This window comes from Saccoglossus kowalevskii, chromosome 2 (assembly GCF_978046115.1).
Source record: "Saccoglossus kowalevskii chromosome 2, keSacKowa6.1, whole genome shotgun sequence".
Taxonomy (NCBI): domain Eukaryota; kingdom Metazoa; phylum Hemichordata; class Enteropneusta; family Harrimaniidae; genus Saccoglossus; species Saccoglossus kowalevskii.
The window spans coordinates 13,850,770-13,866,565 of NC_140642.1; the positions used below are offsets into that span (position 1 = coordinate 13,850,770).

Here is a 15,796-nt window from a genome sequence, read left to right on the forward strand (position 1 = left end):
GATGGACCTACATTTATAGGTGAGTTGTTTGCACAAAGAACTGTAGAACCATGACTAACAGCAAGTTCCAAGAGAATTCGTCAGCAAGTTCTCAAGTTATGACTGTGTACATTTGAACAAACAAACACGGATAGATGGCTGGATAGACATACTGGTTGTATGTAATCATATTTTTCTGGTTTGCAAGCATTTTAATATATAACAAGCCACACAGGATCTGAAATTCTCTATTCTTTAACAATGCAAACAAATTTAACAATACAGAAACTGACAGATAATATTTGATTGCTGACATAGAATAACAATACACACCCAAAAATTACCAGGATGTGTGACCTTTTGGGTCATGTACAAGGGCTACTTACAAATGAAAACCATTCAGAAAATGCGGACTCTGGATATGACTGGTCCAGTTCTAAAATTTGAATAGGAATTCTGTCATAACACAAAGATTATCAATAGCTTTGACAGTGATGTGCAGAAGTTGAACATAGCTATTCACAGCAGAATTTATTTTTTTTTCAATTCCTAAAAAAGTTTATTTCGCCCCGTAAAATTGTAGTTATTAATGTGGTGCACCATGTTGCATTTAATGAAGTCCCATGAAATGTATACAAACTGGAGGTTGGGAAAAAAATTTAATATTGGCAATCTGCATTATACACACACTAACACAACTAGATTTGTCAAGGACCTGCATCAAAGATAATTTGTTCTGACTCAAGATACACTCTGGAATTAATGGTCATGATTTCTTTCCAGTCGTGTCTTTTGTTTGTTGTTTCATGATACACTGACGAAACTCATTAACTTCTGCTTGACACTTTCTCCAGTCTTTGTTTTCAAACATACAATCCTGCAAAGAAATAAAAAAAACATCAATACAGTTAGAATGAGTAACTATCAAGATGGGGACAATTTACTCATTAACCCTGTACATTTCTAAAGAATGTACATTTGGGTATTTATATTCAATTGACAGACTCAGCTATATCTCTGACAAAAAAAATGTCTACAAGATTTTGATGTATGTTTATGATCATGCAAAATAATTAGGATATGATCAAAAAAATGTTGCTGTTATAAACGCTTCATGTTGTTGATAACCTGGGGTGGTTTGGCTCATTAATCCCAAAACCGTATATTCGTATAAAATAAATTATCACCATGGATACAGTACCTTCTTTGTCTCTTTTGTTTTTTACACCTCAGGGAATATATTTTAGTGATCAAATTAGTTCAAATCTGAGAATCTGTGTGTGATTTTCATTATTTTAACAAGAAAGCCAGAAATGGCAGACACCCCCCCCCCCAACCGAGCATCTTTATTACAGGCACTGGTTGAATGCCTGAAATAGTTATGATAGTTATGCATTTTTAATGAAGTCACATGACCAAATATGGATATTAAATTTTAATCAAATAGTGTGCTCAATGACTTCAATAATGTACAGGTTACTGGCCTGTCTGTTTCAATATATTTTGTTTGGTTATGTGATGTAAAAATAATATATAGTTACAAGATGGTTGTCAAAAATCATTAAGAAATTCTGATGATTATTACTCTATCTGCCAATCAGAATTCAAAATTTGTTTTTTTATTTATATGACTACAAAAATGTACAATTTGGTTATTTAACAAACACTTTTCACTCCAGGTCAGAATGGAATCTAACAATATTTACTTATCAATTGCATATAGTAAGTCAATATTATTTATTTTTGCTCAATTTTTGCATATAAATTGGTATATTAAAATGGTCTCTTGATGCTAGGACACTCCCCGCTTCAAATTCAGTCCATGATGCTTAAATTCCTTTTTTTACAAGTGTCAGTCACATCTGCCACAAATTTTGAAACAATAACATGCACTGATTGAATAGTAATTCACTATAGTTAGCAATACAAAGACAGTAATAAAATGGGAGTATGCAAGAAGTTAACAAGACTTTCAGGGACGCAGTGTCTAAATCTGAGTCATGATTTGCTTATTAGTGTGGCAACAAATACTACCCCGGTAATCTCACAATTATGCACCATACTCCCTGAAGAACTATTTCAGTTTGCTGCACAACGGTTCTTTGCAGTCTTTACTACTGTTGAGTAGCACAAATTGGTAACATAAATTATAATGGAAAGAAAACAAATTTGAAATGTAGTTACATTTGAAGGAAATTGCAGTAGTTTTTATTCAACTGCAGACAAGAAAAATAAATAAAATGACCTCTGGATTTTTTAGTACCAGAAATCCTGATCATGGCAACACAACTCACGTTGTGACATTGTAAATAATGCATGCTGGGTAACAAGAATGAATATGTTTGAAGTAACCAAGATGACAGCTTATTGTCGATTTTGATGTAATTTCCAGGATATTTTTTTATTTATATTTTCAATTCTACATTTATGTATTCAGACACTGAATATACAGCTACCGATCATCAGAATAGCGGTGAATGCCCATTGCATTGCAATTTTGCTGTTGATGTTACAGTGATTAGTGTTTCACAGTACTTCAATGAAAACAAATTTTGAAATACTGTTAAAATTTAGTGTGAAAATATTTGTTTTTATTTGACAATGCGTAAAAACAATGAAATCTATATACCAAAAGAACAAAGGGAATGTGAAAATAGAGTAGCACTATCTGGCCTTTTATTCTTCGTATGTGAATATTAATTCTTGCAGAAATAAAGAATTTTACAATAATGTTGTTTATTTCACCAACAAATATCCAGAATCTATTATGAATGAGGCCATGATAAACTATTCCTTCTTGGAGATTACAACTTTCTTTTAAGAGATGCTGCACTAATAAACAAACACATAGAGATATCACTTTCTGAACTAAGATGACATAACAACTTTTATTTGATATTAAATGAACTAAAACAATATAACTAACTTAAACAGTATACAAATGTAACTACTGAAAAGCCTAAATTTATCAAGGGATCAACCATTTCAAACCATGGGGGGAGTAGCTTGACATTTAGATGAAACAAATTTGCTAGATGGGGTGCAGAATTACGCCTTCTTTGTCATGGCGGAAAATAAAAACATGTTGGTTTGCTGATGTTCATGAGGAGGGAATTTGATTTTTGTGTCGTTGATTGGTACACCTAGAAGCACAATATCACATGTGTATGCTTACATTTCACCCATACCCAGCATGCACATGCATGTATATTCGATTTCTGGGTAATGGTCTATTTATAGTACTTAGTACTATAAAATAAAATCAGGGTTGCTGCTTTTTACATAAGGGGTTGCTACACCGCTCAAAAATCCAGCCCTGGGCCCCAGACTATATATAATTTCAAACACTATCACAGCAAATACTGTCTTGGATTGGAGAGCGCCCTCTAAGGAGATATAGATCACAACTGATGCAAAAAGATTTGCTGTGTCACAATTAGCTGTGCTAATTAACCGGCGTGTCATTGACGCAACAGAAAATCGTACATAGTGATCTTGAAAAAATATTTACTATTGGAATTTGTAATTTGGTAAAATGGAATTGACATTTTTATAAACAAGTGTAAAAACGAAGGAAACGGGGGGGGTGACAATATTTTTGTTTGTGCCTCAAGTCACGTGATTTTATCATAGTTTATTACTTTTAATACCTTATTATGTGTATTTTAGTGATCACCCCCCCCCAGGGAATGAGTAGAAGTTAATAAAGTTATTATTATTATTATTTGCCACATATCATTTTTACCGAGGGAGCTCCGTGTTTGGACTTACCTCACAGTCACTTGGGGGCTGAAAATCAATAAATACTAATTTTCAATAAAAATCATCCGCTATACGTATATAAATAAACAAGTTGTGAAACACGGCACCGAGTAAATCGACACCCTGTCGGTTTCAAATGTCGATTTCTTACCTTAAAATGCGAAACAAAATTTTTAGAGGGGATCAGGTGTTACGTTAATAACCATTGCTCATAATCGCTAACTTGGTTTTATTCAAAACTGCACAAATCCCGCGTTTTCTGATGATATCCGACGATTTCATGAACGAAAATGGCCAGCAGCCAGAATCAAGGGGGATTCGCATAGAGTTCTGTGGCTTACCTGTACTGCGTAGTGGTATTTTGCACACCCTGTTTTATCAAGTAACGTTTCTACTGGATCCTCTTCTTCATCGTCATCTGCATGAGGTGCTTTTCTACTACGACCGTGTCCGACTCCGCCAAACCCAGTACCACCAGTCGTCGTCATCTCCACCACGCCGTTTGTAGTACGTATAATCAGTTTCTCAGGTCGCAGGGTCACTTCCTGATCATTGGCAGCACAAGCCGGTCTCGCATTTTGCGAGTTTTTCAAAGTCACGCGAAATACGCCACTTCACTGAACGCGGAAGTGTTTTTCTACAGCTGTTTACCTTGTTACAACGCTGTAGTTCATTGGCGTACTAGTACCAACGTTTACTGGTGTTGTTATTTTAAATTATGACTGAAACTGGACAGAAGGCAAAAATTATTTTACAACAATGCTTGTCTGCGCGATTACAAGTGAAGCCACCCGAGGGTGACACTCCTGGCGAATTTGTAGAGGTAGGATGAAGATGATGTAAGATTAAGAATAATACTTTTTAATCACAATTGTACAAATGGCTTACTAGCTGTGGTTCCATTATAGCGACTGACAATTGTTTTTTAACTTCTGATTATCTGACGTGTTCGTGGGCGTATTTTGAGGTGAAACGCTATAAAGGCCAGCTATGACATACACCGAATAATAAAAAGGATACTATGCAGCTGATATAGCAGTGAAGAGGGTCATAGATAAATTGATAATCATAGATAATCCAATGATTATTTTTTTCAATTGGTTCTTGTTTGTTTGTTGCTGTGCATTCGAACTCGTTACTTCGTTTTTTTCCAGATCGCCAGAGGTTTAGTTGTATACGTATGTTTTATGAAGAGCGCCACCAAGGATATTATACAGAAAATGGGTAGGTAAAATCCAAGGGTACTTCATTACGGAGATACCATACTGTGTCACAGTGCCTGTATAAGCCATGGAGAGACTGTGGTACTACATAGTGCATCACCAAATGGTATATATTTCTCAATAATGTATTGGCATTCAATTCCAAACAATTTGTGCTCCCATGCTTGTCAATTTATTTATTTATTCATATGATGTTACATTAAAAACAAAAAGGTACAGAGAAGACAAATTCTATATTTTTCAATTCTAACACCTGACATCATCGTTTGGTTGTATACCATGGGGTTTATGTACAATTCTTTCATTGATTTGACCTCGTGTGTTTGTGAACTTGTACTTTCCCTGGGTAATGTTTGGATGTGTTATTTCCATACTCTGGCTCTCTGGTATAATGGGCTGATGCCATATACTAGTATCTTACACTCGTTGTACACATTTATACATTCAACCAGTCATCTTTTTTGAACTACAAAACCAAGGTTTTAGCATTTATGAATAAATAAATATTGTGTCTGACACATCTTATTTACCATTGTTATCTACAGAATATCATATTTTGTTTATACTTGTTAATATTTTGCATATCTACAATAGCTGTCATAAATGATCGTTTTAGGACTTGACAACTGGTTTGACATGTCACGCTAGAATTCCAGACAGAAGACAATTTCCACTTATATATTGAATGCCTGAAGGCTAACAAGTCTAACAAGACTGTTATAGAAGTGAGCTCCAGACTTATAGACGAAAGGCAAAATTTGTGACATTGGTTCACCCCTTTCAACATAAATATCATATATAATCTAAAATATACGCACAAACAACTTACAATAATTTTATGTCAAAATATTGCTTAGAAATCATAAAAAACGCACCAAAATGCTGCCACACACCATACACATGAATGGATATACATATACGCGATGAGTGCACAAAACTCACACCAGCATTTTCTAAATGGCAATTTCAAATGCATTAAATCCTTTTTTCACAGTTTTCTTATGTGGACATTAGCAAGGAATCCTTTAGTTTTGAAAAATGTCAAATGTGTGAATGAATGTATTGTATTTCATGGTAAATCTTTTACTTTTTTGTTAAAATCGTGCTATGCCTTTGTGAATGGTAGATACTAGTGATATAACAGATATCTCACTTAATTAGATTTTGTTAATGATTCTGTGCATAATAATCGCACTAATTAATATATTACTGAATTATGAGCACCATTCAAATAATAAGTGACCTCTCAACACCGACAAAATAGTAACACATGCATCAATAATTAGGTTAATTGTTATCTTTCAGTCAAATCAATCATGAATGTGAAGCTAAGTACAGATGAAGATGGTGCAACACTGTCAATTCTAGATCTACCCGGAAGTGTTCTTATTGTTCCACAAGCGACTTTGGGTGGCAAGATGAAAGGAAAAGTTATGCAATATCACTCAAATATAGGAAAGACTGAGGGGTTGGAGTTTTATACAGAGTTTGTGACAGAGATTGAACATACTTTACATCAAAGTAAAAAAAGCAAAGAAGCAAACTGCGTTGTGAAGTGGGGTACTTATGGCAACAGACAAGTGCTTAGTATTGTTACTAATGGACCATTTACGCATGTATTGGACTTCTAGTTTTATTATAAATAAGTACATTGTAGAATAGTTTGTTGTTTAAATCTAGTTCAACACTGTGAATCTATAGTATAACTTGCATAGAGAATCTAAGGTTCAGTTGCGCTCTGGTCCATGTCGCACAGTGAAGCTACACAACCCACTAGAGATACAGTGTTTTATAATCTTGCAATGATCTGTGTAAATGAGACACTATAAAAGTCATGTACAATCTTCAGATAAGTAGCACCACATTGACATCATACTGAGTGAAATTTAATATCAGAAAGACTGCATGTACAAGTACATTATCCTGCGTACGTACAAACAACTAAGAGTGGAATTAACCAATCATTTTCTGTCAAGTGAGTTGGTATACATACATTATAGAATTATACATTGTTAATATTACATTTGCATAATAAAGTTGTGGCAGGTAGATGCTACACCAAGTTTAACACAAAAATCTGATGTAAGTAGAGGTTATGGTCCTGTTTAAGATATGGTTGCTTGTTTCTGGCTAACAAATCATAAATGAGAAAAAATTAAGTACAGATGAAGATGGCACAACATTGTTCATCCTAGATCTACCATAAAGTGTTATTAATGTTCTGTATTCGTCATATGGTGGCAAGATGAAAGGAAAAGTCATGCAATACCGCTAGAGTATAGAAAAGATTGAAGGGTTGAATTTATGAGAGATTACTTCAAATCACAGTGAAATAGGGCAAAGAAGAAGTACTATGGCAATAAATAAGAAGTGTTTAGTATTGTTTCTAATGCATCGAACTAATCATCTCTATGCATCTTAAATGAAATGTTTTATTGTTTACATACCTGTCAATGCTTTATAAAAAAAATATCGTCTTCAGTTAACGTTAATTGGTCACCAACTAATGTATGTTTTTAGTTTTATCTCTCGATTGTGTTTCCTTTTCTGATAATTTGAGCTACTTTATACTTGCCATTTCTCAATCAAGAATAACTGGAAATATCCTGTTAAAGTGTTCTATTTAATTTGTTCCAGTAAGACAAAATGGTCGTATTTGCTCAATATTTGTCATCTTGTTGTTCACCTATGTAACTTAACACCTGTGAAAATATCTGTTTAACCGATTGACATTTGAACATAAATAGTTTTATGTAACAAGTTTGAATATGCAAATTAGTCGTATGCAGTGATGATAAATCATATAGAAATTAGTATCGTGACCGGTATTATGTTTAATGTCAAGACATATTGGTGTGAATATGTGATCTTGTGATCAGATTCAATGTCTATGTAGGTTGTTCTTTCTAATATTTCAATGCACTATATTAGCAGCCTGGATGTCCTAACTGAGCAAGTTTCAAATGAATAAAGCTTATTTTCCAATGATACAATACAGTCAAACGTATCCACCGTTATGCAGTTATTTATTATATCTACTGCAGCTGTACATTTCCTTTTCAAATACAGGAACTGTGACATTAATGCCTTGTTGTGTTTAATTATTAGTTGCAAAATGTATGCTCTAACAATCACTCGTATAATGTTATTATGAAAACAGAATTATGCATGATGTGATACATATATACCTATGACAGTTCGACGACAATTCGTCAAGTATTTGAGAACCTCTTAAAAAGTAATGAGCCACTATTCTTGACAAAATCTCTTTAATCGCAATTTATGGTCATTGCATTTTGACTTTCTGGTCCCACGACCTAAACTTGCCACGTTTTGTTGGTATTGCCATGCGCGGAAGTTTCTTTGCAGATTTGAGGAATTTTGTCTAAAGATTTTTGTATTGTTATATTTGAGTTGTTTTTTCAAAGTTGTCAGTTTTGTTACTGTTTTCATTGAATAATTCGTGTTTTGACTGATTTATTGTTTTATTATGGATGGATTTCTTTTAATTAATTTGGCACGCCCACACAAAACCATATAAAATAAGTCATACAACATACCATAAGCATTACTAGTCTCGGAGTAAACACACACTGACTGCCATATTAGGCACTTTGGCTATAATTAACATTGTCATATTTCAAGACAGTGTTCTCGTTTTTTTAAAAGCGTTTGGATAAATACAACATGAAACAATGGTTTGTGTGTGCGCATGCGTGCGTATAATAAAGGTCGGCAAGGGGTATTTACGTAAGCTGTAATCAGTTGTTTCGTAATAATGTAATTTAAGTAAATAAAAAACGTAAATTCGTAGACATGGGCAAGATGTAAAATGTAATCAGCTATTTTATTCTTTCGTAATTTGTGCAAAAAATCTTATTTTTTGTAAAGCGTATAACACATTTTCTACATTAAATACCGTAATTCGTACGCAATTTCCAATTTTGATTCTTAAACACAAATTATCAAATATATTATAAAAATGTTAAATGTAATTAGGAATTTGCTTTATCTGTAAAGTGTAAAAACCCATTTTTTACTGTAAATGGAACTTTCATTTTATTTCCTGTAAAAACATAAAATGCCTTTTTTATTTCCTGTAACCTGTACCAGCTATCCTCCTTGCCTCCTTCTATAATTACAAGAGACAATTAGCCAGGGCCTTCAGTCTTGACAAAAGTGTTCTTCTTGTGACCATGTAGGTTTATTACCTCCCTGGTGTAACTCACAACTATTGGTCGCATTCAAAACGTGAAGGGTCAAGTCACAGTATTTTATTTTGTATTTTTTTAATATACAACTAGTAACTTCGCGATGAGCAGCTTTCGCGATGGTGTACCCAAAACATATTTTACTTTTAGTAAACAAGGGTGAAAACCGTATTTATGTTATGGGAGAGTGAGGACCTTGAAAGTACTTTAGCGCAAACACATTTTCTTGTTGTCTGTGGTGTGGAAAGCAAGTCAAGTAAAAAATACGACAAAGGTGTCACAACAAGCGAGGGAGAAAACTGTTTTTATGCTATGAAAAGTGAAGACTTTGAACATACTTTATTTACTTTAGTACAGCGTCATTTTTTGTTTACTTGCATTTAAGATATTATGTTAGCCCGAAAAGAACGCCATAAAAGTTTATTGCTTTTTCTTTTCTTCTTTTGTACTTTAGTACAACTTCATTTTTTGTTTGATTGCATTTAAGATATTAGGTAAGCCCACAAAGAACGCCTAAAAGTTTTTTGCTTTTACTTTCTTCGCTTTCTTTTCTCTGGCGTAATGTGCTGACAGGCATTATACACGTGATTTATCTTCAGGACTGATCTATTCTGCTTGCTCATAGATGTTTTATACGGTTCAAACTTATCCATCTTCATGAACAAGTCACCGAGTCCGCCAAAATGGTGACATAGCATGTTTTTTTATTAAAGTATTTGAAAATTATGATTATGTCTGGCGACATTCTACATAATAACAACATCAAAAACCCTTCATTCAAGATTGTCCTCTATGTCAAAAAAAACAAAAACAATTTGCACATGATCTATAGTACAGGTATTGAGAAAGTACCGTAAAATCTGTATTAGAAGCCGCATCCCTAATAGAAGTCGCACCCTTTCTTTTTGAACAATTGAGAACCAAAAATTTATCATTTCTCATATGTGTAGGTGCTCTAATAGAAGCCACATCCCCTCTGTTGCATTGTATCATTTTAATAGAAGTCACAGCTTCTAATACAGATTTTACAGTAATCATAGATCTATATCCAGCGAGTTTAGCCGTAAACGGGGCTGCCCAAGACAAAAGCGCCTGCTCAGTTTATATCTATTTTCTTTCGTTTTTAATATAAACGCGAAAGCATTGCGCTGTAAATGTCGCATCGAAAGTTCAGGCCGCCATGCATTTATTCACAGATGCAACGAATCAAATGCTCGAAATTATGCCCAATCACCGCTAATTATACAAATAACCGTTTACTATGTCACATTGCGTGGAACACAAAGAATATGTTCTAGTTGGCAACGAATTCAGCCGATAAATACGGATGGACGGATGGACTATTACCTGATGGGGATGACTGCTTCTTGGATCTTACAGACAATGTCAAAGCTTACTGATAGATTCTAGCCCAGCCCCCCCCCCTCCAGAGAAATAATGGTTTACCCCATTTATAGGTAACCCTAGGAAGATTACCATTTAACACTTATTAAACGTTGAGTGTATTAATAAAAAGCATAAAAACACAGTTCGGTTCAATATGTCTTGGTAGGTCAAGGCGAGTAGAATCCTGTGTAATGTGTATACGTCTCCTTCTGCAACATGTACTATTATTGACTAGATGGCTGGTTGGTTGGTTGGCTAGCTGACGACTTTGCCACCAACTGCCAGTCCGCGTTTAGCCACTGCCCCCATTTGTCCCTTGGGCATCAGGATATCTATGTCATGTAGTATATACACAAAAGGAAATGAACACAGCACTCGCGGACAATAGTAAAAAGGATTCGTGTGAATAAATAAAATATAAAAAACATTGTTTGCGTCAATACCTTATACATTTGTAAATATCAGACCGCAAGGCCGCGATATTGATAAATTTGTCCGGAAGCCCGGAACCTCACATTCACAACGGAAACATCATCACGACCCTTTCCATTGTGAAATACCTTAGTATTCATCGATCGCACACGTTTCATTAAGTCCTAGCCTAACATTTGCCGTCTCAGTTACTTACAACAAGAGGACTTCGGGTATTAAACTCGTAACGGTCGTCCTGCTGCCGCGGGATATGTATATACGCGTAACAGGCCGAAGGTGTGTCGACTCATCAAGTGGCAAGCGGAAAGTGTTATTTGTCACGTGAACAGAGTACTAGTCACATCAGTGGATGCACGAGAAACACTTCAGTCACCGCATCCAATCAGTGTTTCAAATCATACAGGTTGTAAACGCCATCGTCCCAAGGGCTCTCGGTGTTTGTGTGTATAACTTCAGAGTACTCCGACCGCTCGACTTATGTTCTTCACTGGTATCTCGCTCTATCATCATTATTATTAACTGTATTGTTGTTATTACATGTCGAATGTCATGTCGAACTGATGTCAGAGGCAATGGATACCCTACAACTTTCGCCGATACCAGGATCTGACCTAATCGAATCCAAGGCGAGAATCGTCATCCAGCAGTGCGTCTCGGCGCGTGTCCAACTCCAATCACCAGTGGAAGGTGGTTCTGTCGACTTTGTGGAGGTAAGCGTCAAATATTCCACATATATTGGCATAAGAAACAAATATCTTAGTTATAAATGTACAATTTACACAAATCACATCAAAATTCACACGATGCATCTATACCCAGAGGACTACCTTCGTTTCTTTGCTCCCTTCTCACTATTGTGGAATCTCTTTTACTTGAAAATGTTACTAAAGAAAGTACTATAAAATTAAACTTATCAGACGAGGCCCGTCAGGGAATTAAAAGAAAAAACTTCTGCTGCAATTTTGCCTGAATTGTACATTGACTACTAGTACTTTGACCCGGTATAGCATGATACCTACAACCAAACCGCCTCCTTTGAGTGCTATTATAATGAACAGAATAAAGGACGAACTTCTCGACATACGTCAGCGGCGTTGTCTATATTGTCGGGTTCCCACGTAGCCACTAACAATAGTGGTAGTGTTTATCACACTCGACAAAAGGAATGGAACACATATTGCGTACGAGTGTGTTTATTCGAAGGGTCCGCGAGGGAATATATTCCATAATAACAGACGTAGCAACGTTCAAGAATAGCTTTAAAATATACCGAAGTTAGTTTCGCTACAAGCATTTGATCTATTCGATTGCCCTCCGCAGGTGGTACGCACCACGGATTCAAAGCTTATACATTCCTATTGTTTGTACTATTGAACTCCCTACTCATCTCAATTGACGAATAAAGACTTCTGGATCTGATCAAGCGACTGATAATGTATTTGTTGTTTATATATATATATTTACAGATTAAAAAAGGCATTGTAGTATACGTCTGTTTTCTGAAGGAATGTTCAAAGGAACTACTAAACCGAATGGGTAAGTTGTGCGTCATCCTTGAGTTTTTCAGTTTCTTTGTTTGGGCCTTCATATTATTCAACTTCACTTTGTACTTGACAAATGAACAACAAAGAAAATGGGTTGGGTGTAACTGTGTTCGAAATAAATTTTAAAAAATTCAAAAATTCAAGCTCAGTTATTATAGAATAATTGAACCAATAAACCAATAATGATGGCACGATCAAATGACAAGAAGATTCTTATTTCAACCATTCTTGGATGTACCATGCTGAGTGCTGTAAATTTGGTTTGAAGCACGGCACTCTATAAGATAACTACGTCAGTGTACAGGACGTCATCAATTAAATATGTAAGTGCACGGGGATTGGTAGTTTCGTTAATGTAGTGATGTTCACAAGGTGGCAAACTCGGCAAGGCTTGTACAAGTATGTGCGCTACTTGCTGTGATGTTCTGTCCAATGGACCACGCCCTATGCATTAGTAGGGATATTGGGAGGGTGTAGACAATTATTGAAGTTGAAAGTTGCTGTTTAGCGTTATAACAGTCTTCGTATGGGTTTCCAACAATACTTGTTCTGTTCGTAATGCGCATACATCGTTTCACTGGACATACTTGTCTGTGTAACTATTCCCAGCGGAATGAAATGCGACCGTGACAATACAAGGAATAAAACGCAAAGAGCTGTTTTACTCCAGTATTAGCGTATGCTTGAACTGTGGCCGATGACCGAAAACTCGCCGATTGCCAAGTTAGCAATGTGCGACATTTTAGGATGAGTGTGTATAGTAACCTGAAAACAACTTTTATTTATAGCTCTTCACTATACACTTGAAGGCTAGGCGGATCAATTGGGGTTGGTATAATGGTCACAACAGTTATCGTGTTCTGTCAGTATTATAACGCCTTTACCGTATGTTTCTATAGATATTATACCATAGGCTGGTGACACAGGCTGAAAAAATCATATATTGGTTATGATAGGGTATTCTTTACTGCTTTGGATTATTTCAAAAATCTGTGTTTAAAAAGAGATACAAAATGGAATTTTTCTTTAACATTGTGTTCTGTGATATTGTCCTGAACATTTCCAAAATTCGTCACTGCAAGACACTAAAAAATGCTATTTAATGATACCATGGGTTAATAGCTCCATTTTATATAATAAATATTGTCACACGATCTATGGTGATCAGCATTCTTAAACAAAAAATATGAGTAGGCTTATACAACTTTCGTGACACGCACTCTCAAATGGAAGTTCAAATGTTCAGCGGGAATCTGCAGTGGTATAACCACAGTCCCTTAACATCGGTGGAGGGACTGAGGTATAACTTGATATAACTAATTGCTTGTCATTATAAGTGTCAGATAACAATACTCTCAATTTATCAATCATTTGTAATTTGTACGCGTGTGGAGTCGATATCATGTTATTCGTGTATCCCCTGTTTATTATGTTCTGACCTTTACGCTCCAACGAACCCTGCTACGTACATAATAAATCCTAAAATAAATGACTACTTATAATACGTACAGTTATGACGATGTTATCAAAATGTGAAGCGCATATTACGTCAGACATTTATGTTTGTTTTCATTTGTACTTAGTGTACATTTATATGCTGGTATTGCCATGGCAATAAGTATTTTGTTGATTAAATTAAATATATATCCCAATATATTATCCATTTTTTTATTTAAGGGGAATAGGACCTCGGCTTAATGTGTTTGGGTTAGCCAATTGAATAGAACTGTGTTGCCCGTATACGGTATTCGTTATTACTGTATTCAGTTAAATTATTTTTGTGTGTTTTGATGGGAACATTGCTTTAGCCACAATTACTCTCCTGCAGGCAATGCAATTAGGAGCATTATGTACATACATACACGCACTTAATTTGGTGTGTTGTACTATTTAGTTTGTACAGCAGTATATAATGTTATGTTATTTTTACATCGTATTATGCATGTACTCGAGGTCGGCACTACGAGTATATTAGCGTAACTATTTACCTATCTACTAGTTTATTTATTTATTTGGGAGGTATACCTAAACTGTTTTCATTTTCAACAAATTGTATACAGTGAAACGCACTTTTAATCGCACAACTGAATACATGAGGGTTTTCACAACTGGCACTATAACAATATTATTTGGGGCTTGTTATTAAAATGAACGTGTGTCTATATTTGTTATCTTTTCAGCTCATGTTGTTTTACATGTGAGGTACCTGAAAGACGCCCACGGTAGTCGTGTGTCAGTTCTGGAGCTCCCAGGCGACGTGTTGATAGTTCCACAATCTACACTCGGCGGAATTCGCAAGAAACGTCATTTGACCTACCATTATAATGTCAACAAGGAAGATGCCCACGAAATGTACAAAGAATTCGTGTCTCTTTGCCGACGTGGTGTGGAAGAAAATGTGCGCCATCAGTGCCAAGTACGGTGCGGACAGTATAACAGTAAACAAGAAGGCATGCTGGTGGAGAGCGGCGAGTGTGGACTTATGACGCATTTGGTTGAGTTCTAAATACCCTTCCACGTATCATTATGAACTTGCATGTGTTGCAATTGACAAATTTACCGATAAGATTATTATATCTTAATTAAGATTCGTTCATTGGTGACTAGTCAATTCAGCGACCAATATGCGATTTAATACTCAGTATTTTGAAGAAGTAAACAATAATATATAAATAAATAAATAAATAAATATTGCCATTAGTGAAATGTCAAATGTTATGGCCAAAAGGTTAACAAAATATTATGAGTTCGAAATTCAAGGAAGTGTTATACCATATTAACGTCATGCAAAAAAAGCTGTATTCTGAGTGTTCGCTCTGTACATGTATTGGTTGTTGGGAACTCTTCAGTAGAAATGTAGTCGGTCTCGTGGTTCAGGAAATATAAGGTTTTTGCTATGTGTGTGGTAATTGTTGCAAGGTGACACCATTATTTTTCATGCCCAATAAACTGTCAACCTTGTTGTTATTATGCAAAAACAATTTTATGCTTGTTTTATGTTAATGAGCGGCTGCTGAATTGTTTGAGTCGTGAACTCTATTGGTCAAGCGATTCATGATGACATGCAAGTTTTTTTTAGTTGGTTGCTATGGATGTGGTCATGGTTACAACATTTTCTCGTTTAGCTATGTTAACATAAAGTTGATTTTCAAAGATATACTGACTTTTCAAAATAATCAATGCGAGAAATCAATACTTAAAGTTTACTGCTAAAAAACATACTTCTAAAATTCACAGACTGAAGTATAAGGCCAAGTAA

The 15,796-nt window shown here is 35.2% G+C and overlaps 3 protein-coding genes across 3 annotated transcripts; 2 read left to right on the forward strand and 1 right to left on the reverse strand.

Moving 5' to 3' along the window:
• Window positions 1-139: 139 nt before the first annotated feature.
• Window positions 140-4,332, reverse strand: LOC102809848 (uncharacterized). The gene is made up of 2 exons (XM_078013059.2): window positions 4,083-4,332; window positions 140-856 (listed from the first exon to the last, which is right to left on the reverse strand). Exons 1-2 carry the CDS (start codon window positions 4,227-4,229, stop codon window positions 746-748), a joined length of 258 nt encoding a protein of 85 aa, XP_077869185.1. The 5' UTR covers window positions 4,230-4,332; the 3' UTR covers window positions 140-745.
• On the forward strand, window positions 4,281-7,971 carry LOC100377641 (D-aminoacyl-tRNA deacylase 2-like). The gene is made up of 3 exons (XM_002739191.4): window positions 4,281-4,564; window positions 4,896-4,965; window positions 6,270-7,971. The coding sequence occupies exons 1-3, from the start codon at window positions 4,460-4,462 to the stop codon at window positions 6,593-6,595; spliced, it is 501 nt and encodes a 166-aa protein (XP_002739237.1). The 5' UTR covers window positions 4,281-4,459; the 3' UTR covers window positions 6,596-7,971.
• Window positions 7,972-11,162: 3,191 nt separating this feature from the next.
• On the forward strand, window positions 11,163-15,518 carry LOC102802032 (D-aminoacyl-tRNA deacylase 2-like). The gene is made up of 3 exons (XM_006822083.3): window positions 11,163-11,703; window positions 12,460-12,529; window positions 14,718-15,518. Exons 1-3 carry the CDS (start codon window positions 11,554-11,556, stop codon window positions 15,041-15,043), a joined length of 546 nt encoding a protein of 181 aa, XP_006822146.2. The 5' UTR covers window positions 11,163-11,553; the 3' UTR covers window positions 15,044-15,518.
• The last annotated feature ends 278 nt before the right edge of the window (window positions 15,519-15,796 follow it).